Below are 25,500 nucleotides of genomic sequence, written 5' to 3'. Positions count from 1 at the left end.
TGGAGAACAAAATATTTGCTGGACAAATTTCCTACAACAGAGGCTGCAGAGTATTGTAACATTTTTCTGTCCCCTAAAAACAATTCCAAAAAAAAAAAAATCATAGGAGGCATTCTGTGTAACAAAACATTTATACCATGAACAAGCCACTCCGCAAAAAAAAAAAAATTTCGAGGTGAAACAACTTCAACAAACTGATGACCAGAACCTGCAGAAAGAAAATTTGTAAAAGTGATTCAGGTGAGAAATTCGGTTCCTCCATTACTGATGAGAAGACAAAATCATGGAAAGAAATGGTGAAATTATATAAATTTAGGGTGTCGGTTGAAAAAAGTACTCTGCGGATTTAGCCATCCAAGTTATATCCCCCTAAGTACCACCTGCTGTCTCAACCTTGTCTGCCTTCTAAAGTTGAACAAGACAGAAAAATAAACTTGCGAGTAAAGCAACCAAGCTCCTCTTGCATTAACTACAGCATAATTTGAATGCTGACCTTGCCATTGTTCTGAGCTGAAGAATTAGATGTTCCTGAAAACCTGCGCAAGTTTAAGAAAAAAAAATTTTGAAACCACGCTATCAGCATTCAAGTATGAAGATACAGAAATGCCAATGTTTTCTTGCACGATCTACCTCGCAGCTCTAGCTTTCCTTTTCTCTTCCTCCAAAGTGTTTGGCTTCTGGGCGAACCGCTCCAAACGTGCCTTCTTTTTCGCAGCTTCTTCGCCTGAATAATGTTCCACAAGTCCAAACCTGCAAATCAATAGAGTAGTAGTAGTGATACGGTTGATCTGGGAATGGGTAAACAGACTAATGATGGGTCGCTGCAAGGAAAATATTAATTAAGCTTATTAATAGCCTTCACAGGGAAAGACAACTGGGTGGGACCTCTTCGCACGATCCCTCCTCTTCTGTTCTTCTGAAACCCCTACATCTTTTCCAGTAGTGGGAGGATTAGTGCCAAACCTGTCGGAACAAAACAAAATGAAGTAATCTCCAAGGGCAGATTTCGAAGTTCCCTTAAAAAGGTAACTGCAGGGAGAATCTTAAATTTCTTTTCAATATAAACCTTAGTTGAGGAAAAATTTTCCATCTAATGCAAAGCCAAGAAAAAGCTTAACTTCGCCATGAAATCCATATTGTAAACTAAGTTAAAGAAGTTGAAAAAAAAAATCTAAGGTTTCAAGATCATATTAACACTGATAAAAAAAAAGCCAGGAAGCAATAAAGGGCCCTGCAGGAAGCAATAAAAGTCCCCGTGCAGAAGCCTGCATATCTACATATAAACATCTCAACCAAATGGAATCAATAAAACAATAAGCTTCTCTCACATATTACTATCTTTCGCCAACCCAGCCTCTCGCCATCTCTCTGCCTTTAAACTGTAAAGGGATATTCAAAACACTTCAAACATTGCTATTTACAAAATTAGCACCCATGTGATTTTTGTTAACCACCAACCCGATACATTAGCAGTGTCATAGTCAAACCATTGAGAATTTAACAAAAATAAATAATACATATTCGGGTGTTCCATCATAAATTTTGACATTTGGGCGAGAATTCAAAAAAAAGGATCAAAGAGAGTGCTAGATTTGTAAATAGCAATATTTTGAGTGATATGTATGTAACTGCCCCAAGCATGACGACTGCTACTAGTGGCCCCATATGGCTACTAGTCCTACCAGATTCTTAACAAGCCAAATGCAAGCACAAATTCAACCACAAAAGGCAACTCGTCCTACAGTTGAATTAGTCGCCCATCAAAATATGCATGTTTGGGTAGGTGTTTGTGCGCATGTCTTACATTAACTCCACTTGGCTTATCTCCACGAAACTGCTCAGAGTTAAGACGCCACCCATCTAAGCTATCAACAGGTAGACAAATTTACGGATATTGACTTGATAATTTTATTAAGTTAAACATAAAATTTAAAATCAGCTTTATGAGTTTTTTGAAAATTGACATTTTGGATAACTAAGTCAAAATTTAAACCTGAATTTAACGTCAGATCACCTCATTGAAATCCCTATAGACATTAAATGCGATTGCATGGGTGTTCAGCCATTGGATTTGGTGTGCTTGAATGGATTGGTTAGCATTGTTCTGCTGGGTAAATTTGTGAAGGGCCGGCAGTCTGAGGTTTTGATTGTGGAAGAACAGGGCTGTGCTTTCAGGAATTTGAATGACATGGCTATTGTTGAACTAGAATAAAGGAGAAGAGAATTAATAAGAGAGAGCATTTCGAAATAAACAGGAAGGAACAAAATGAAAAATTTAAGATTAAGTTATTGTAGATTTAGTAAGTTATAATTGTGGGAATTATGTTTTCCCTAGAATTTAGTCCCTATATATAATGAGAGAAGTTGTAATTGGAAGATTAAGGAATAAGAGAATTTTCTCACTTACATTATTCTTTATGGTATCAAAGAAATAAATCCACTCTGAAATAAAAAAATAAAGAGCCTCGGGTGTATACAAGGAGAAATAAATGCAATGAGCATAAAAAAGATGAGATGCAACCACAGAATTGTCCACAACTAAACCTTCACCCACCTCTGACATTCAACAGCAAGTGAAATCCAACGAACAAAACCAAAAAGGTTGCACACATTATCCTATCCAAGAGCACGTTGCCTATGGTGAGTTACACTAACTCATAGGGTCTAATATTGACAATGTGGAAATACCCAAGTCGATTCATGAATCACTATGAAGTCCATAATGAAAAAAAGAAAAATAAAGAAAAATTCCAAGCACTTAAGCTAAATGGTACGTAACCCTTACGAAACTTTTTCCAAATAAAAGACTAGTTGGATGTCAAATGGGTGTCCATGCCAAGTAAAGAACATATGGGAGCATTGATAAGTTCAAGATGTTGGTGGCCAAAGCTTTCACTCAATCTTATGGGATGGAATATTAAGAGACTTTTGCTTCAGTGGCCAAATTAAACACTAAAAGAGTTCTTCTCTCCTCGGAAATGAATAAAAGTGGGGCCTGCAAATGTTTTTGAATAGAGACCTAGAAGTTTATGTAAAAATTCCCCTAGGGCTAGAAGAAGACTCAAATAAACATCAGGTCGATAAACTAAAAAAGTGGCTTTATGATCTCAAACAATCGCCAAGGGCTTCATCTAATAAATTCATCAAAACTATGAAATCAAATAGGTACATCAGACGCCAAGCAAATTGTACATTGTTTATAAAACATACGCAAGGAGATAAGAAAACGATACTCATTATATATGCTGATGATATGATCCTAACAGGTGATGATGACAAAGAGATTGAAAAGACTAAGGAGGTTCTTGCTACTAAATTTGAAATTAAAGATCTAGGAGCAATGAGATACTTTCAGAGCATTGAAGTGGTCATGTCTAAGACAGGTATTGTGATATCCAAAAAAGTACATCCTAGATTTATTAAAACAAACATGAATGCTAGAGTGCAAACCTGTTGAGACTCTTATAGCTTTCAACCAAAAGTTACAATCAGTGGGAAAAAAGGTGTCAGTGAAAAACGATAAATGTCAGATATTGGTGAGTAAACTTCTCCACTTATCACACACTAGACCTAACATCACTTACTCTATCAGCATAGTAAGTCGATACATAAACAATCCAACTAAAGAATATTTGAAGATGGTCTACAATATATTATGATTTCTTAAGAAGATCCCTGACAGAGGCTTATTGTTTAAGAAATTTGACAACAAAGATGTAAATTTTTACACTGATGCTAGTTTGCAATAGAAGTCACTGAAAAAAGATCCACCTATGGTTATTGTTCCTATATCTGAAAAACATTGTCACATAAAGCAAGAAGTAAACAGTGATCTCTAGAAGCAGTGCAAGGTCTAAGTATCGAGCACTTGCTTTGAAAATTTGTGAAGGAATTTGGATTAAAGGAGTACTAAAAGATGTGGATACTCCAAGATTAACCCCAAAAAGACGTTCTATAGCAACCAACTATCATTATCATTGCAAAAAATCTTGCACATCATAATAAGACAAAGCAAATTGAGATTGACAAACATTTTATCTCAGAGAACATCAATGGAGGCGTCATTCACTTAATCTTACATTCCAAAGCATCAGTATGTTGTCGATGTCTTTATCTCCAGTCAATTTCACAGATTTGAAGACCAAGTTAGGTCTCTACAACATCTATGACCCAGCCTGAGGGTAGTAGAATTATATGTTTTCTATGTAGAGTTATCATCATTTATTTTTTTACTGTTATTCTTGTAGCTCTTTCCTTCAACGTTAGTTGTAGATTAGATAAATTATAATTCTGGGAATTATGCTTGTCGTAGAATTTACTATCTATATAATGAGAGCATTTGTAATTTGAATATTAGAGAACAAGACATTTTTCTCTCATGTTATTCATCATAAAGTAACCTTTCAGTCTTCTTGATATCCTCTTATCACATAAAATTTTCTACTCATTTCTCCATTTTAACAAATCAACTCTAAAGCTTGAAGTTTTCTTCATTCTTCTATATAATAGCTTCCATATACATGAATCCATTACACTTAGGTATCACAATATCTTCTAATATTAACATCATACCAACCAAAATTATATATCACATACTTAATCTTTGTTATACTAACTCTAAGGCATATATCTTCTAAAATTTTATTCAACTTTTCTAGTTCCACTTAATTCAATGAACGTCTCATTAATTAAAGCTATATATTATATGCAAAAAGCATACACCAAAACACCTCATTTTGAATATTTTTCAAAAGCATCTCTATAAATGCTAAAAAAAAGGTGGACTCAACACTGATCATCCAAGTAAACTTATTGATGGAGAGGAGGCGGCAATTTTGTAGCTAAGGGATAAATTAATGCCTTCATGCATCAGATGGTTTGGTTTTGCATGGAATTGGCATTCACATCCAAAGTAATGGGATGGCAAGTTCAAAGGTTTTTTGATGATGAGAAGTGGCTGAGAGCAATTGGTAGAAGGCTTGGGATGCTATTTGTTGGATATTGGGGGGTGAGAAGAGTTGATTGAGAGTGGAAGAGAGGAATGTAATGCATGGAAAAAAAGAGGAATTTAGGGGTAAGATAATTGATAAGGAGGATGCCTTGCAAGACTATACAAGGATGATCAAAAACCAAGCCTATGTTTCAAGCATGCATATATGAATAGACAATGATTTCATAAGCAAGAAAAAGTTTCTTTCCATTCCTCATTTCATCAATATTCGTATTACAATAACATCACAAATTAAAAATTCCCTAGAAAAAAGAATAAAATTACGTTACTTTTTCTTTCATGAATGAACCGTATATGATTGTCTAGTTGAGGTTTCGTTTCGGGTTGTTTATGCTTTTCAAATTTTGTTGCTCAAATCTTCTTCCCAACAACAGTTTCAAAACCACTTTCCCAAAAGCTGCCTTTAAAGATAAAATTTGGAAAAAACTGAAAAAGCTATCATCCAAATGGACACTACTATTTATTGGATGCTTTCCTACCACAAAAGTTATCTACAACAAAATGTGAATGCTTATGAAACTGCCACTGTGATAATGCTTGTAATGATCTTCACATATAACTCTTTTGATTTGAATTTTGCAACTCCATGAATTTGAATTGTGTAACTCCCAATTCTGAATAAAAAAACCTTGAATAGTTATGAAACTGCACTTTGGTGGTGCTTAAAATGATCTTGACATGTAGCAACCTTAATTTGAATTTTGTAACTCCTATTTCAACTTGAATTACAAAGTCCTTGCATCGGTGAGGGATCTTCATTGACTTTCCCAAATCGTAAAGGACTTATTAATTCAACTCACTTCCAAGTTTGAACTACAAAACAATTTCATCAAACTCAACCAACTTTCAACTAGCTTTTTTACTGACTTGCCGTTTGGGATGACTTTTATTTTTGTTTTCTCTTTTTTGTTTTTATTTTATTTTGTTTATGTTTTGATCTGAAACAAAAAATGTTTGGTATGTTTGATTAATATATGTTCATTTTTTAAAACAATCAAAACACCTACAATTTTTTTTTTAGTAATTTCAAAAACATATTAATTTGTTTTTAGCAACAGAAAATAAAAACATGTTAACAACACATTAAACAAACATGTTTTTAAAATAAAGGAAAAAAAACAAAATAAATTTAATTCCAAACAGGCTTTAAGTTAATTTGTTTTTAAAATAAAAAATACAATGATTATTTAGAATGAAAATATAACATTAAAATAGTCATGAAGCTAATATATTCTTGATGTGATCCATCAATTCTTCCCTGCTCAAAGAACTCTGCTCAGAAAAGCCCAATCTGGTTGTAATGAGATGAGGGTCAATATAGTCCATATATTTATAGTGGTGGTGAAATGTCAATAGTTTTAGATATCAATGAACTAAATATAAAATCAATTATAGAAGTGGATTAATTTCTCCTGCATTACAGTTAGTTAGCCAATCGCAATGATTTATGAATCCTTTAAATGGTATATCATTTGCAATGAAAGCAAGAATGTAAATCATGTTAAAAGGCAAACTCATAAAATAAGAAAGACCTAAGATGGTTGATGATTTTGGAATATGATGAGAAGTGCCAAAATGGGCTGTAGGTTTCTGAATATGGTAACTTAATAGATGGTCATTATAAGGTATAGTAGACATGTCAGACAAAATAATTAGAAGCAAAGTATTTATGTGACCCTTAATAGACAATGATGCATCCTCCAATGTTGGAAATCCTGTTTAGGAGATTCTTTTTTGTTTTTTTTTAACTTAAAATGTTTAGTGAGGTTAGTAGAGTAATAAATCATTACCATTTTCCCTTTCTAACTTGAGGTAAATTTTTATTCCAAGTAAAAATTATAGGACAAAAATTTTGAAAATATTGGTTTTATGTTTAAAGGTATAAACAGTTATCAAGGCTATCATTCAAAACATTCTTCTCATAAATCCACGACTCTTTAATGATATGTATTTTGTTCATAGAAAGGACATCACATAAAATTTGTTCTCCATTATTTATTATCTACTATAATACGAACTAGGCTCCTTTGTCTCACAAACAAGAATGAGGTGTTGCTGTAACTAATATGGAATGGCTTACAATGGGGTTCAAGTTTCAAGTTAGCTCTTAGGATTCCTTCTTTTTTTTTCAAAAATTTAGCTCTTAGGATTATTTGGCGACTATAATATTTAGTATAATATTTTAATCAATAACTAGTCCATATTTCTTTTCACTGCATCTTGCATGCAAATGGAATATTTTTTTTTGAACTATTGAAATAAAAAATATATTTCATGATAGATAAAGGAGCTAGTTTTGAATGCATTATGGTACACAAGTGCAGTAGAATGCTTATACCTAAAAATAATGCAGATAATGCTAGTGCATGAAATAGTTTTCAAAATCTTTCAGAAATTATCAACAACTAACTTCCATTAACAATCATAAACATATAAAAACTAATAAATAAAAAATGAAACAATCAAGCAAATATTGTTCAGAAGCTTATGATCGAACTAGCATGTATAAGTTTTGCAAGTTTATTAGTTCAATGCAAATGCGTGTATTGTACGTGGAATACAATGGTTCTAGGATTTTGGTGTTCAGTTTGATGTAAATGGAATTTAAGAGTAAAATCTCATAGAATTCTAGACTCACCAGCAAGTTCATTGCTAGAGTATTTTGAACTCGTCGGATTTGAATGAGTTTCAAATAGACATCAGATTTATCACTCGTTGAAATCAATTATGGAAAATCATGTTGATTTTGACTCTTTTTGCTTTCTAATTTTTCAAGGCTTTGTTCACTGAAATCCAAATGATGGAAAAAAGAGAGATTTATAGCTGAGGTCGTAAATTAATGCCTCATATGCATTGGGTGGTTTGGCTTCGCATGGAAGCAGGTTTAGTTAAAAGTGCATTTTTAAAAGAATGTCTAAAGGCCATAATTTTCTCATAATCTCTATGATCCTCAAAAGAGCTTAAAAGTGCATTTCTTTTAATAATCTTTTCTACATCCTCACTGCAACAAGTCTCGTTATCATCATATAATCTATTTCTAGACTCCCATGAAATCTCAACAGCAATCCTCTTAATATAAATGGGCATCTTATCTCAAATTAGGTTTGGCTCAATTAAATTACTTCAAATTCCCACTATTAATTTTTTTTTTTATACTTTTAAGATATATATCCATAAATATTACCTATCTTATGTGACCATGCTTTTTTTACCTTCCTTACAACCTTTGCAAGAAAATTATTTTTCTTTTTTTAGTATAAAAAAATTAATTTTGGTAACACCAATTAGATGAGTAGCCAAGAGTTCTCATTTTTTAAAACGTTGGTTACTACAACAGGTCCACAACATAGGCTAACGTGAGTCAAGTAAAACTTCACCTAATGCATTTTTATCTCACATAAAATAGCCACCGTGAATTATCTCATAACCAATCCTACATAGCCTATTCGCACATCTAAATCACCGCCAATAACTAACAACTTTAACTTTTCTCAAATAAAATTCTAATACAACTTGAGAAGAATAAACATTGAGAACATAAATAATTTTCTCACCTCTTATTATCCTGTAAGAATCATATTTTGAGCCGCAAAATTTTATTTTTCAACTCTTCATCAATAACTAATCCAACCTCATTCCTATTATTGACATTTCCAAAATAAATCAACTTATAAGCTTTGTCAAAATTCCTAAACTTCTTTCCTTTAATTTAGTTACTTGAAAATTTAACAAATACACGTGTGTAATGTGCTTATCGACTTATAAGCTTTGTCAAAATTCCTAAACTTCTTTCCTTTAATTTAGTTACTTGAAAATTGAACAAATACACGTGTGTAATGTGCTTATAGCAAATCAACACTCTCGCCTCTCTTATGGGTGTAGGTATATTTTTGTCAGCCCACATAAATCATGTTATCTTCTTGTTGTGTTTAGTTTTTTTTATATTGTTTTATGTGCTTATTTATTAGCCCATCTGATACCGTTCTAGAACTCCTATAAAGTATTTTGCAATGGGATTTAATTGGGATATGGCTATGGAATAGCGAGGGAAACGTAAAATGCAAGTTTGATGGCATTTGGACAGGATTGTGAGGATAAATCTGCTTTTGGACACCAGATTCAGCGTCGTCAAAGGCTGTCTGACTTAAAACAACAAAGAAAACTCTGAGTCGGCAACATTCGCGCAATAAAAAGGTTTCACCACCAATTTCTAAGCAATATACAGGCTCACCACTTGCAAAAGGAAAGGATATAGTACTGTTTAAGGTAGAAAACAGAGATTATAACCTCCATAAACTCGAAACAAATCCAAAATCCCCCAAAATAGAAGAAACACAAACATATAAAGTCTCCCAATAGAGATACCCAAATTAGAAAATAGATAAATAGGAAAAAATAAAAAAATATAAATTTCCTTTGTCACAAGAACGGGAGCACAGGATCCCCGATACCGTCATTTTAGCGCGACACTCCTGTGACATTCTTCCCAATTAGGAGGAGCTTCTTCTTCTTCCCAAGAAACATGTAGAATCAAACTACCATCACCATAATAAAGTCATCACCTTGTTGTGTCTGAGGCAATCCCACTGCAAAATATATGCTCACATCATTTTCAGGTAGCTCTAAAACACATACATACGTCCCTCTAAAGTATGTCCTAATGGAAGAAATGACCATCACACTTGGCAAAACGTGATATGGAACTACACATATACGGAGATTCTCATGAAAAAAGTTTCAAGTCATTAAATCTGTAACCTTCTTTTGCCACTTAACGTACTCGACTGGGCGTATATAATAAAGAAGTGTGTCTAGAGGAACTAATTATGGAATGAAATCTTTGGTAATTTGAACCATTCTCGATGGCAACCACTCCGAAAGTAAACAATCAATCCAAATATTTGACAACTCCATTAACAGGGGCTGCTCCTTTTCTGGTAATGGCTCCTCAGACTCACTACTTTCAAGGAAAACTAATGCTAGTCATGTTGGAGGCTCTCTTATGGGCTCAATTGGAACTACTAGCATCTTTTTCCACATCGGCTAGAAGTTGAGACACATATGTGACATTTTCAACCTGTCCTGTGACCTTGTCAATTTCTTCCACAACTCCTTGCTTAGTGAAAGAGATCATACACTTGTTAGGGCAATAAAGTACAGTATGCCCAAAACTATGGCACTTGACACACTTCCTAGTTAGGACGAATTTGGGAGCTTTGATTGGTTCCACCTATTCTCTACTCTGAATTAGTTCCTCCACAAGTGGGGAGGGACCATTCAGATGCTATGTTAGATGTATTCTTCCTATTTCATCATGGGGTTGAACTCTACATGTATGGTGTGGCGGTCACACGGTGATGTTGCCCTCCACCTTTAGCAAGGGTCTGAACATACTGCAATGTCCAATAAGATTGTAACTGTACCACATTGCCAATGGGCAATCTCAATCCTCCCAAATATCAAACTAGGGTGTTCTTCTCAGGCTCCACTAGACTACACTTCAACATAAAGTGTTCAAACTTAGTGGTGTACTCGACCGAAATATCTTCTATTCAAAATTCCATGATGCACTTTTCATTTAACTAGTTCTTGAGACTTTATTAATTTTAAGCAACTGTTAGTGGCGTGAAACAAGGGATTTCCACAGTTCCATGGTTTAGTGACAATAATGGCATGCAACACTCACAATCACGAGAGTAACGTATCACCCAACAATTTTTTTAACTTCAGCAAAAATTTTCTTTTCCTCTTTATTTCTTGTTTTTTTCCTATTTATCTAATTCAACCATCTTCTATTAGGGGACTTCTATGCACGTTGTTGTCCGGCTGATTTTGGATTTAGTTTAGTTTTATGTATTTTGGAGACTTTGTCTGATTTCGACTCTCTAAAGTGTTACAGCCTATTCCTTTTGTAACTGGTGTGTTTGTAGCTTGTTCAAAAACAGGTGATGGATCTTATTCATTATTTTATTGTCTACCCATTATTTTCAGCCGGACAGCCGTCTTAGCTGGTTGCTTCTGTGGTTTTACATTATAAAGTTGTCGTTTGGAAACAGAAATTTGTTATTTTCCACTTCTAGTTTGCAATCTGGTCGTCATTCACGTCGGAATTCAGCTCTCATTCCTCCCGTTTTCCTTGGCCTCCTACAACTTACATATCAATTTCTTGTATTCTCTCACACCTTCCAGTAACCCTAGAACAGTGTCAGTTAGCCAAAAAGACATCCTATTAGACCCAATTAATAGCTAATGTTGAGTGAATCTGGACAAAAACTATGATGTATAAAAAAGTAAATGAATGCTTAAAATATAAAAATTGCAAACATCAAATAAGATAATGGCATCCAACATAACCATGTAAAAGGGGAATCACTGGAAAGATACTTGAGTTTACCTAGTATCATTTCCATATCTAAATAAAGTTGAAGATGTGTTTCAGGCATAAGAATGAAGAAGTGGATCAGGAGGAGCTGAATTGAGGAAGAACATGAAGAAATCAAGTGTAGAGGAGGATTTAGTCAAAGGCTTTTTATTTGTATTAGGTCAACTTTTTTATAATTTCATGGAGAGAGAAACATAAAAAGAAAAGAAAAACACAAGAAAAGGTAGTTCTAAAATTTTTGAGGTTATGTAGAAATAGAAATAAGCAATGACAAACAAGATGTGTTGCTTTGATGTAGTTGGGAGTGTGCTTTACTACATGCAATGAAATATTGCTTGTGATTTGTTGGGTTTTATAGTATAGTAGAAACAAAGAGTATGAATCAACACTTACCTTTGAAAATCACCACATTATACTTTGATCGCAATCCCAAGAGAGAAAAGTTAAGGATTAATATGTATATCGACAATCGATCATTAAAGTGATGAAACTCAAGTCATAATTGAAATGAATTCAACTTTAAATTTTACTTGAGCTATGATGTTTCATAGAAGCAACACAATGCATAAATTCTAGTGAGTAATCAAAGATTTGTAAAGTATAACTCAAGAGACATGCCACATTCAACACAATTGTCGTGAAAATTAAGTTGTTGTGAAAAGTATGTTACAATTAGGGTCGAAATGGCGCGCTTTCTGCCTGTGTTGTTTAATTAAATACAATTTGACGCATTTGTTTATCGTGTCAAAGGTATGTTTAATTAAACGCGCCATTTTTTTTTCATCGCGGTCGAGCACCCACTGCACACAATTTTGGTGTGGAAAAATGTCGGGAGGTATCCCTCTGTCCTTTAATATTGAGCGCAGTCGCGCACCCAGACTGACGAAGGGAGGCAGTGAGGATCTCTTCGTGTCGCTGCTCAACTTCGGCATGGTGGACAGTACCGTCTTCCACTCGGGATTCACATACGTGCCCAATTTCAGCTTCCTGCAGAAGCTCAAGCTCCGCTCCGCGGCGTTTTGTTAGTGACTTGTCGTTTACTCTTGGGATCAGGCAGGCATTGTTGCATTTTATTTTTTAAAACTGGTTTTGGGTTTTGTTTGTTTGTTCATCTGGTGGGTATTCAGATGCTTGTGTCCTGATACGTATACGGAGGTGAATTGGGAGTTCTTGAGGCTGAATGGAATCAAATTATCCAGATGGGAATCAAAGGAGCAAAGGTTACTGGTTAAGTTGTTATTTGGGTGAATTGAACTCAGGGATAGTTCTCTATGTTGAACTCTTTGTGTTACTTTTGAAAAGTTAATTGGCATTGTTCAGATATAATTTCTAATTGCTTGTATTAAGTTCCTAAAAATATTAGCATCTCCTATAAGGCGCTCTCTCATTCTGCCTGCAGGGTTGTGAGATTAACATACTGAACTAGCCTTTTCATGTGAAGAGTGCATGCTCATACTTATATTACTATTTGTTCTAGCATATGGTATTTATTAAGCTAAAAGATAATTTTACAAGGAATTGCCTGTTCTTCTTCCCACAGTATCTATTGAATCAAACCCTTCTTTTTGATGAAATTGGTTTTATCTTGTAAGGTTGCAGGATGACAAACATCATAACAATATTTTGAACTTATCACTTATAGAATTGATTAAACAAGGCAATATCTAATCATTGTGAATGGCGATTCAATTTCAGAATGTGTTAATTGTTCCGATTTATTATTATTATTATTATCACCATTATGATCAATAGCCTTATCCCAACTATTTAGGTTTGGCTCTATAGTCCTATTTCACCATTCATTCGTGTAGAGTGCTACATGAGATGTTTAGGTTAGTTTATGCAAAGCCTTATTACACAACTTCTTATCATGTTAATTTAGTTCTATATTTTAGTTTTTCAGTCCTTTACATTCAATTCGCCCAGTTATTAACATATTTTTATCTTCCATTGTATATGCCCAAACTATGTAATTCTACTCTTCACCAAGTTATCTTTAGTAGATGTAAGATGTTATTATGCCATCACTCTAATAGATCCCATTGTCCATTTAATTTCATCATAAATCTATTTTAGCATTCCTACCTATAACACACCCAAAGTGGTTATCAGTTTATATCTCCTTTTTCTAGGTCTAAACTACGATAATATATTAATTTTATATAGAGCACAATTATCATATACCCTGTTTTTCTGCTACTCATCCTTGGTTTCTTATTTCTAATTTTTTTCTCAAATTTATTTATAACTTTTCACATACTTTAGAGTAAGTCTAACTTATACAAGTCATGCCACCAAAAACAAGCATATATCAAGTTGCCTCGTCTTGTATACCGTTTATGAGCACGTCCATACTCAAATAAAAAGAATACAAACTTAAAACTTTTTTTATAATATTTATAAACTATTTGATTACTCTACAGCATATTCAAATCTTAGCACTTTGCCATAGGGTTTGGCGCAGTCTTTACCAATGGGCTGAACTTAAAATGCATCTTTATAGCTGAATAAATGGTTACTTGTATTTCGATATTCATTTAAATTACATTTAATCAATTCTGTTAATGTTTTAGAGATCAACAATCATCTCCATGTGTACTTCCATTCCTGACAGAATAATGTGGCATTTCTTGAATTTTTAATGTCATCGTTCCATGAGTCATACTTTTCCTTTCTTCTCTTTTAAGTGTTGAACATGATGTTTGATGTAATTCACAAAGAGCTTTTCCTCAATTGTTAGTTGTTCCCTTTATCTTGCCCTTTTTTATTCCCGAATACTCCATTAATTTTATCTCACTTACCGTATTGTTGCCCTTTTTTCATTCCCTAATACTCGATTGATATAATTTTTAGTTCTTCCTTTTATCTTGCCCTTTTTCATTCACAAATACATGATTTTGTTAATTTAGTAGTTTTATTTCTGATTGTTGTTACTCATTATTAAGTGAGATGTCAATTCTAGATGTAATATTTGAATTTAAGAGTTTTTGATGATTCTAAATGTAATTCCTACTTTCATATATGAGTTATTAAATCTGGAATGATTATCATACAATCAATACAACAACACAGGGACAAAAATGTCTTTTATATAAACACTTGCAGCATAACTACTGCACAACTATACAATACAAACAGACAGCTTCCCCTCAGCAGCTTCCTCTCACAGTTTTTCAAACAGCTACAGATGCACCAATCAAACCCTTAAGTGAGTGCATAAAGCTAGGGTTGACTATGTCTAAAATTAAGATTAATTATTCTACATGTAATTTGTTGATTATAAATAGAAAGGCAGAAAAATTGGTAGAAAAAATGATCAAAAGATGAATAAATACTATTTAATTACAAAAAATTTTATGTAAAGAAAAAAAATCAGGAACAAGAAATATTAGTTAAATTTATAGGTCATTACATGTTGAAAAGGTGAATGATAGAAATGAGGAGGTGAGAATAGTGAATAGAAAATTGAAAGATAAAATTCTTGAGCAAAATAAGGCTAGTGCCAGAGCAATTATCAATGATGATACTATAAATGATGTAAGTTCTTACGTTTCGTGATTAAAAGATCGTAAAAACTGTAGTGGAGAAAAATGATAGTTATTTAGGTAATTTAAATGGACATATGGATTGAACGAACTGCGGAAGGAATTATAGGTATGAAATAGGAGGGAAAAAATACAATGAAAATAGCTATATTTGATTTCTCATAGCCAATGATCTTTTTATAGCAATCACAAACCTTTAAAAGTAAATAAAATACTAGTTAGAAAAAAAACAGAGCCAACAAACTACAAAAAAAAAAAAAAAAACTCCATACTAGTTCGGAATATCTTTCTTCATAGCTACTGGAACTCTATATTGTTAACAAAATATTCTTAATATGATAATTTTTCTTTTCCATTTATTGATATTTGAAACTGCACTTATAGTTTAAATGTTTGTTGGATATAAATAAGCATTGGATCATGATTAGCCAACAGTACAAAAGAAACTCCATACTTAAAGGAAGAAAAATTCTTTCAAAGAGCAAAGTGATTCCAAGAGCATTTATCCATACTATATAGAGTAATAAGCATAGATGTATATCTTACGAGTTTGGAATATCGTCATAGCTTCTGGAACTCTATATTGCCAACAAAATACTCTTAATATGATAATTTTTATTTTTCATTTATTGAAATTTGGATCTGTAGTTATAGTTTAAATGTTTGTTGGATATAAATAAGGATTGGATCATAATGAAATCATATTTATATATTACAAGAAAAATATAAAAAAATTAATTTAACTATAAATATATGGCAATTTCAGTCATATATTTTTCATTCATTACCATGAAGTTCTTAATGTATATAACTTTATTGACCAACATCTTAATTTTTTTAAAACAAATCCACTATAAGCTAATCTTAGAAATAAGACTAAATTACTTTTGATGATGATAAGTCACAGCTTAAATCAAGGTTTAAAAAGACAATACTTTTGATGATAATAAGTCACAGCTTAAATCAAGGTTTAAAAAGACAAAATCCAGAACTGAGATGTTTTGCCTAAGAGAGAGGAAACACAAGCCTCGAGGCAAAAGCCTCAAAATAGAAGAAAAAAAATCATAATTATCCCACTAAATGAAGTCGGCTATATGAATCTTTTTTATCCATTGTGTCATACTGAGGGTCATATTTTCATTTAATTATAATAAATTAAAATCATTTTTTATAGAAGATACCCAAGTCTTTTTAGGTCTACCTTTACCTTTCATAACATAAGTCGAATCTAAAACATCTACTCTCCTAATAGGATCATCAGATGGTCGACATTTAATGTGACCAAAAAATCTAAAAATGATTCTCTCTAATCTTGTCTCCCACCGGAGCTATACCAACCCTTTCATGGATACATTCGTTTCACATTTTGTCTATAAGTGTCAAGCCACTCATCCGCCTAAGCATTCTCATCTCAATAACACTTAACTTAGTTTTATGCTTCTCTTTTATAGGTCAATATTATGTGTCATAAAGCATTGCATGTCTCACCACCATCTTATAAATTTTTTTCTTTAAATCTAAGCAATACTTTTCTATCACACAATAAGCTTGATGAATTCTTCCACTTCAACCATCCAACTTGAATTCTACTAATAACATTCTCATCCACCATCACATTGAATAATAGACCCCAATATCCAAAACATTCACTCCTTTTAGTGATTTGATCACCAATTGTTAAAACTCTGCCACTATATCTACTACTACTAAAATAGCATTCCATGTATTCAGTTTTAGATATACTAAAATGAAAACCCTTTAAATTCTAGTGTGGACCTTCATAATTCAATGTTTTTCATGAACTCTCTCTAGTCTTATTCACAAGAAATATAACATCAGTGAAAAACATACACTAAGATGCACGGCATGTAAATATCCAATAAAAGCATCCATACAACAACAAAAAGTCTTTATCCTACTAAGTGGGGTCGGCTACATAAATCCTTGTTCTCCATTGTGTCCTATTGAGTGTCATATATTCATTTAATTCTAATAGATTAAGATCATTTTTTTATACAATATGCCCAAGTCTTTTTAGGTTTACCATTGCCTTTCTTAATATAAGTTGAATTTAAAACATATAATATGCTAACCGGATCATCAGATGGTCGACATTTAATAAGATCAAACCATCTAAGACGACTCTCTCTAATCTTATCTGCCACTGGAGCTACACAAACCCTTTCACGGATAGATTCATTTCGCATTTTGTCTCTAAGTGTCAAGTATCAAGCCTCTCATCGACCTAAGCATTCTCATCTCAACAGCAATTAACATTATTTTATGATTCACTATTAAAGGCCAACACTCTGCACCATAAAGCATTGCAAGTCTCACCACCATCTTATAAAATTTTCCTTTTTAAGTATAAGCGGTACCTTGCCATCAAAAAATAGGCCTGATGCATTTCTCCACTTTAACCAACCAGCTTGAATTCTACTAATAAGATTCCCATTTATATCATCATCACTTTGAACAATAGACCCCAAATATCTAAAGCATTCACACATTTTAATTATTTGATCACCCATAATTACAATTCTGCCACTAGAGCTACTACTAAATTACATTCCATGTATTCAAGTTTAGATATATACTCAAACGAAGGTCTTTAGACTCCAATATAGACCTCATAATTCAAGTCTTTTCTAAACTCTCTCTCCAGTCTATCCATAAGAAGGATATCATCAGCGAAAAACATACACCAAGGTATATCATCCTATAAATGTCAAGTAAGAGCATCCATAACTAAAGCAAAAATATACTAAAGCAATAACTAAAGCAAAAATATATAAGCTTAAAGTCGATCCCTGATGTAATCCAACTGAAAAAGGAAAAAACTTGGTCGAACTGTTCAAGCATGACTAACAGCTTTAGAATACATATCTTTAATGAATTGAATAAAACGCATATCAACACCTTAACTCTCCAAAGAACCTCTCTTGGAACCTTAATGTATGCTTTTTCTAAATCAATTAAAATCATATATAGATCCTACTTACTCTCTTTGTACTTCTCTATCAAACCTATCAATAAATGTACAGCATTAATAATAGAATTGTTTGGCATAAATCCAAACTAACAATGGGAAATCTTTGTATCACTTCTTAACATATGTTCAATTAACATCTCCCATAATTTTAAAGTATGAACATTAACATAATTCCTCCGTAATATGCACACTCTTATGCATCTCCTTTATTCTTGAAAATGGGGACCAAAATACTCGTCCTCCACTACTAGGGCATTTTTTTTAGTTATTAAAATAATATTAAAGAGTTTAGTAAGCCAACTCTCAAATCTCCTAGATATTTTCATACTGCAATTAGGATACATCAGATCCTACTGATTTTCCACCCTTAAATTTTTTTAGCCTCCTCAACTTCCGTTTTACTAATGCAATGATAAAAATAAAAATTATTATTATTACTAACGATAAGTCGATCGTATTTTCAAAAACGTCATTGAAAATTTTATCAAAATAGCTCACCCACCTATGTTAAATTTATCCTCTAAGAAAAGCACTTTTTTATTTGCATCTTTAATACACTTTGTATTACATATTTACTTTCTTTTCTCTTTTTTTGGCTAATTTTATAATTTTCACCCTCTCAAGTATATAATTTATTATAGAGATGACTAAAAATAGACTTTTTAGCGTCACAAATTATTCTCTTAGGATACCTACGGTTATATTTAAACCAATTTTTTAAACACAACTTCATATATTTTATCGTTTTTGCATATTATTATTGCACCATCAACTATTTTTATTTATAATTTTTTTTTCCTTTTAATTATTCAAATACATCTTTTGTCATTTATTTAATAGTACTTGTTACTTTATCCCATATAGAATTATAATTCTACTTCATGAACATCCCAAATCCTGAAATCATAAAGTTTACTCATAAAGATAATTTTATTTGTGACTTTTATGTGCCCCCATCTAATTTTATGAAAAAATCATTATATTATTTATCTTACAATTCTTCATCTTAAAATTCAGAACAAATAATCAATGTTTATACTTAAACTTTCACTTGGAATGGTCATACTATTTTTACATTCTCAACGATCTTTTTTCTCATAAGAAAATAATCAATTTGTGTTTATTAAATGCATTCTTATAAAAAATAATATGTTTACCGTTTTTTTAAATAAAGTAATAGCAATAACAAAATCATCAAAATCTAATAAGGTTCTACTTTCTTCATTAATCACCCCAAAACCATAGCAAGCATGAATAATTCTAAAATCTTCTACCACTCTACCAACATAACAATTTAAATCTCCTATAATAAAAATTCTTTCTTCAAGATGTATCATTTTTTTTAATTCTTTTAAGTCATTCAAAAATTTTTCTTTTGAACTTATATCTATACCTACTTGAGTAGCATAAACATTTATAAAATTAAAGATCTTAGGATTAACAACAATCTTTAATACTATACTTTTATCTATAATTCTATTAATTTTTACAATATTGCCTTTCAAACTCTAATCTATAACTACACATATACTTCTAGTGCGACTCCCACCTGAGTACCAAAGTTTAAAACCTAAGCTATCAATCTCATTAGTCTTTTCTCCAACCTATTTAATTTTTTAAATGCATAATATATTTATCTTCCTACGAACCATAATATCTACTAATTTTATTAATTTATCTGAGTACTTAAATTCAAAGATCCTACCCTAATATTAGCTTCTTGGACTAACTTCTTTGTCTGCATCAGTCCATAATGTGAGAATTCATGTTTGTTTGACGCTACACCCGGGCACCAGTGTAGCAGCCCTTGCACACTTTTCACTATTCAGTTCATACAACGCATCAGTTCCAGGATACGCCCTAACATTTACAAAATGATTGAAATGATTCATGTCATGATTACCCTCAACTTTTCACATTCGGGCTTGAAATCCGACAGTTGCTATCGACTACCTAACACAAAAATATATGGGCTTAAAGCCAACCCTGATGTAATTCAACAAAAAATAGAAAAATACCTGGTCAATCCTCCTTCTGTTCAAACAAAAGTAACAACTCTAGTATACTTATCTTTAATGACTTCAATATAAGTCATATCAACCTTTTCTTTTCTAGACCTCTCCAAAGAACTTCACTTGGAACTTTATAGTAAGTTTTTTCTAGATCAATAAAAATCAGATGTAGATCCTCCTTACTCTCTGTGTACTTCTCCATCAAACATTTCAATGAATTTATAGCTTCCATAGTAGATTTGCTCGACATAAATTCAAACTAATTATGAGAAATCTTTATATCACGTCTTAACCTATATTCAATTACTCTCTCCCATAATTTTGACTCACATAATTATAATGTATGACAATATAAACTTAATTCATCTATAATTTGCACACACTTATGCATCCCTTTATTCTTAAAAAACGAGACCAAAATACTCTCACTCTACTCTTCATTAATCATTTTAGTTTTTAAAATAATATTAAAAAGTTTAGTAAGTCAAGAAACTCCCAAATCTCATAAATATTTTCTCGATTCTAGAGGGATACGATCAATTCCTACCGATTTTCCATCCTTAATTTTCTTTAAAGCTTTATCAACTTTTTTTACTAATGTGAAAGTAAAATTTAAAAGATTTATTATTCTCAACGAATATTAAAATCACTAAAGTTGATCGAATTTTCAAAAACTTCACTGAAATTTTTTTCAAAATATCTCACCCACTTATGTTGAATATCTTCCTCTACAAAAATCACTTTTTAATTTTCATCTTTAATATGCTTTACTTTAATTAAATCTTTACTTTTCTTTTCTCTTTCTTTAACTAATATCTTCCTTTACTTTTTAATTTTCATCTTTGATTTTCATCTTTTCATCTTCCATACATAATGTTGAAAATCTTGCTTATTTAACAATACACTAGGGTATCCGTGTAGCTGCTCTTACACACTTTTCATTGTATTTAGGTTACACAGTGTGTTGCTTCCAAAGAACATCCTAACATTTACACAATGTTTTAAGGAATTAATGTCATAACTTTTTCAACAAAAAATTTTACACTAGTTGTTGATTACCTAACGCAGCCCTCTACTTCTTTGAATCCAGGGATTAGAATCAAACCCTGGCAGTGTAGGTCTATTAACGATATATTAATTTAAATTATTATCATAAAGATATAAATCATAAATATCAATCTTAAATTTTGATTGAGAAAACTACAAAAATGGTCCCCTAACTATTTGTTTGGGGTCACTTTGGTCCCATAGTTTATAAGCATCAATTTAGCCTCATACTTATTTAATATGAGCTAAAATAGTCCTCATAGTCTGAGGGAAGACCATTTCAGCCCCTCTTACACAAATTTGGAGATTAATTTGACACTTCGACTTTGATACTAAAGTGTAACATATAAACAGGCTGCGGGGACAATTTTGGCACTTTATTCAATTTTAAAATAAAATTAAAGTTTGAGATGTGATTTATGATAATATTTTGCTTAAAATTTAAATACACCATAAAGATTAAAATCTCCGGTGGCCTTATCCTCACATTCATCATCTTTAAAAAAATCGTCATACAAAATAAATTTATCATTAGATTTTGCCTCATTAGCATCTTCCAAATACTCTTTAATCATTTCATTTTTCATTTTATTAAATTCGATATAATTTAAATAAAATAACAAATTAATAATATGGTCAGGTAATCACACTTAAATTATATTTTGAAATTTTTGATTCATTGTATCAAATATATTAGATGTAAATACAATATCATATCATATCATATAATATAATATATCTTTTTACAAAACTTAATTGAGATGCTACCTTAAATGGCTTAAGACAAGAAGATCAAAACACATACCTTAGAATAACAAGACAAGCCTCACTATAATTTTGAACGAGACGCAAGTCTTAACGCATTTTTACACACCTTAGTTCGAGGAACGCCTCAAGGTGTGCACTACCTTTTTAAATAAGGGTATACATTTAGTAACAAAAACTTTGAACTATCAATTCTCAATTTACAACTAAATACTATGATAAATATTTTTTTTATGGTAAAGTATTCAATTTGACATCATTGATTATCAAATAATATTGATCATTAAATAAAAAATAAATATTTTATGAATTTATATTTTTCTTTGATTGTGTGTAATGTAGAAGTGATATCAAGTCGAGTTTGGGTGATTTTATCTAAATTTGAAATCAAAGATTCTAATTCTCACTAAACCAAAATTTAAATCAATCACAATGATCAATTACAAGTCAAGGTTTGAACTAATTTAAGCAAATCCTATGAATGTTATAAGATGAAAAAGTGTTTCATGAGCATAAAATAAGAGGATATCACAATGAATTACAACTAAATTTTATGAAACTATCATTAGGGCAATTATATTGTATGCCTTAGCATGATAAGAAATAACTAGAATTTTATAAAATGAAAAAGTGTTCATGAGCATACAATAAGAGGATATCACAATGACTTGCAAATAAATTTTATGAAACTATAAATAGACCAATTATGTTGTATGGCTTATCATGCTAAGCAATAAAAAGTCACTGATAACTAAATTAAACATGAAAAAAAAAGAGAGAACGTTAACATGGATGTGTGAAAAAACTAAGAAATATAAATTAAAACATGATTATAATAGAGGAATCATTGAAGTGACATAGATTGAGGATAAAATTACTGGAAAAAAATGTAGGTAGTTTGGAAATGCATAACAAATGTTACACTTATTAGACATGTAAAAGTTAATTTCTAGGGAATAATAAGAGCAAGAGGCGGACATAGTAATTCATAAATTTTGATGACTCATAATGCTGAACCCAAATAATTGAGGATAATGCTAATGTCATGTCTAGGCATGTTAGGGTGTTTGAATGATAAAAATCAACTAAAATAATGCTAGAAGTAGCTAACAAATTAAAAAGAACATACAACCACAACCAAAGTTCACAATACCAACGAATGAATTAGTTTAAGATAAATTCAACATATCTCGGTACAAAATATATTAAACAACTAATAATATTCATTGAAGAGTTCCTTGCTTCTTTTGGTTCAAAGAAAAAAAGTGGCATGTTCCAAAAAGTTATCTAGAATTACATTATGGCAACTAGTCAAGAAGCCTTAGGATGGTGGTAGAAATTTATTAGATAAATTGAAGTTAAGAAATAATATAGTAAGACTAGATAGTCTTGTAGTTCATGATGATAAGTGTGATACTGGAGGGGTAAAAAAGCAAGGCAATTGCAACTCAACATAAGATTTTTCTTGACATTGAACAGAAATAAGATGGATGAGATCTTGGTCAGATTTCATTGCAAGAGCGTACATCTATTTACGACTATAAAAAATTAAATACTGTCTCAGAGATTTATCAGGCAATTTGATAAAAAATGTGGTCAATTAGCAACACGCATCAAAGTAATTAAATAGTTGTTAGTTACAACTTCACAATAATTAAAGTTGCAATATCAAATTATAAAAATGAATTTCTCACTATATCAAATTAGAAACAAAGAATGATATAAAAAAGTAAAAACTCAAACTGAGTTACTAGCAAATAAATATTAAATAGATAATGATTACAATTGCCAACAAGCAACTAATACACAAAAATAATGTAAGGAATAGCAAGTAAACTAAGGGTTGTTTTGTTGCAAGATCTAAGAATAACTTAAGCTAAATCCTATTAAACGGTAGAAAGGTTCATTTTAAATCTTACAAATTTCTAATTCCCATTTTTACTTTGTTTCACCATGAATTCTGAATTTAGTGAATCGGCGCATTGAGCATATTTAACTTAAATTTGCAAGCCTCACAAACTCCTATATTCCTTCATATGTCGCTATTCCATTAATGCCTTTGCTAGAGAGCTCTTGCTGCAACTACAACATAACTTTGTCATTGAGGGTTCAAAGGAAAAAGAAAAGTGTTTAGGATATTAGGTGTGTTGTGGAAATTGGTAATAAGTAGGAGAGGTAAGTTTATAATTGAAAATTTGAAAACTAATCTAAATAATTAAATTTAATTAACTTAAAAATACTAAGTTAAACAAATTAATTTTATTTGTGATTTTATTTAATTAAAAAAATCATGCATTTAATTAGTTCTATGAATATTAACTAATGATTAATTAATATATTATTATGCTACTTATAATTTAATTAGCGAAATAAAAATTAACATATATTTATCAAGTAAAACAGTTGATATTCAATCAAGCAAATTACATCAAGATACATTGATTAAGAAAATCAAATTAACTTTAATAAATAATATTATAAATAAAAAATTACCTTAAGTTAATTGGTATTTTTTTTAATTTAATTTGACTAAATAAAAGTTATCATTTAATTAGCTTAGTAAATCATTAATTAACTGAAATGCTATACTGTGCTGATTATGATTTAAATTCATATCTTTATAAGCTAAGTTAATATAATAAGATATCATAATCACATAAATCTTTAAACATTGAAATTATTACCGAAACAATTTACCAAAATTTAAAAAGATTTAAAACCGATTATACAAAACAATGTTCAATATTGAGCAACATAAGATTTATTAAATCAGTGAACTAAATCCTACTTGCAGCAAACAAACCCTAAAATTTGAATGGACCAAATTCCAAAAGCTACACTTCTTAAGATGTAACCTTACGCTAAGAAGGAGCTATATTGAAAGAAAAACCTCTTCATATAATATGACATATATCACATATATCAAATTATCCAGCATAAACAATTAAATAGCCTTCTCCTTGGACAGGTCTAACGAACAAAACGTAAAAACTTAGGAAAATGAAAATATGGCTAATTATCTTGTCAGTTTGTTAGTTTCAAAGAAAGATCCAACTCCTGGTAAGAACACATCAAGTTATAGCATATCAACCATTATATATCAACTACTTTATAGGTATGAAGTTTACAAGATGGCAAATCCTCAAGAAGCAAGCTTTACTATTTTGATCATTACCCTTTCATCAATTTCCTGAATTTTCCACAAAACGCAAAGAAAATTTTATGCATAAATATGAAAGAGCCTAATTCCATAAGAAGGAAACAGACCCACAGATAACAGTGACAACTCAATCCATAACAACAGAAGCAAATAAAAGCTTTAGTTTATGAAGAGCCTCGCATATATACCGCCGAACACTTACCGTTCGGCGCGAGATGTGCGCTTCTCCTCTTCAGATAGCTTAACTGGGACTCCAAAGCGCTCGGCGCGGCGAATCTTTTTCTCAATAGTCGAGCCTGCCTGCACTGTAGACGAAGCGGCGACTTCCGAAGGGGAGATATTCGAATCTATAGGCTTCTCCGCCATGAGCTTGTTTCTTCCACAGAGCCCCCCTTACCGAAAAAGACGCGACTGCTGAAGTAGAAGGGACGAGGAGTTCGGAGCAGCCACCACTGCGGATTCTAGGGTTTTATTCGGGGTTTCTTTTCCTGCACCTGCTTTCGTTATTCAACTTGCACTCCCCAAAAAGCCAATCGGACCCCCAAAAGATGATCAGACCCCTAGAAATGAACAAAGGGGGTGTTGG

The 25,500-nt window shown here is 31.6% G+C and overlaps 1 protein-coding gene across 1 annotated transcript; it reads right to left on the bottom strand.

The window, feature by feature from the left end:
- LOC110023515 (protein MODIFIER OF SNC1 11) lies at nt 1-25,500 on the bottom strand. Its single transcript, XM_020722985.1, has 6 exons — nt 25,117-25,500; nt 886-963; nt 631-750; nt 494-536; nt 338-405; nt 1-208 (listed from the first exon to the last, which is right to left on the bottom strand). Exons 1-5 carry the CDS (start codon nt 25,278-25,280, stop codon nt 370-372), a joined length of 441 nt encoding a protein of 146 aa, XP_020578644.1. The 5' UTR covers nt 25,281-25,500; the 3' UTR covers nt 1-208; nt 338-369.

This window comes from Phalaenopsis equestris, unplaced genomic scaffold (assembly GCF_001263595.1).
Source record: "Phalaenopsis equestris unplaced genomic scaffold, ASM126359v1 Scaffold000002, whole genome shotgun sequence".
Classification (NCBI taxonomy): domain Eukaryota; kingdom Viridiplantae; phylum Streptophyta; class Magnoliopsida; order Asparagales; family Orchidaceae; genus Phalaenopsis; species Phalaenopsis equestris.
Note: the sequence above shows the minus strand (reverse complement) of the source record. Positions and strands in the feature narration are given on the sequence as shown.

Bases quoted from the DNA above. Each gene is read 5' to 3' on its own strand.
- LOC110023515 (XM_020722985.1), bottom strand. From the start codon at position 25,280: ATGGCGGAGAAGCCTATAGATTCGAATATCTCCCCTTCGGAAGTCGCC. The intron at 537-630 runs GTAGATCGTGCA...AAACTTGCGCAG, and splicing joins AGGAAAGCTAGAGCTGCGAG to GTTTTCAGGAACATCTAATT. The intron at 406-493 runs GTCAGCATTCAA...GTTCAACTTTAG, and splicing joins CAGCTCAGAACAATGGCAAG to AAGGCAGACAAGGTTGAGAC.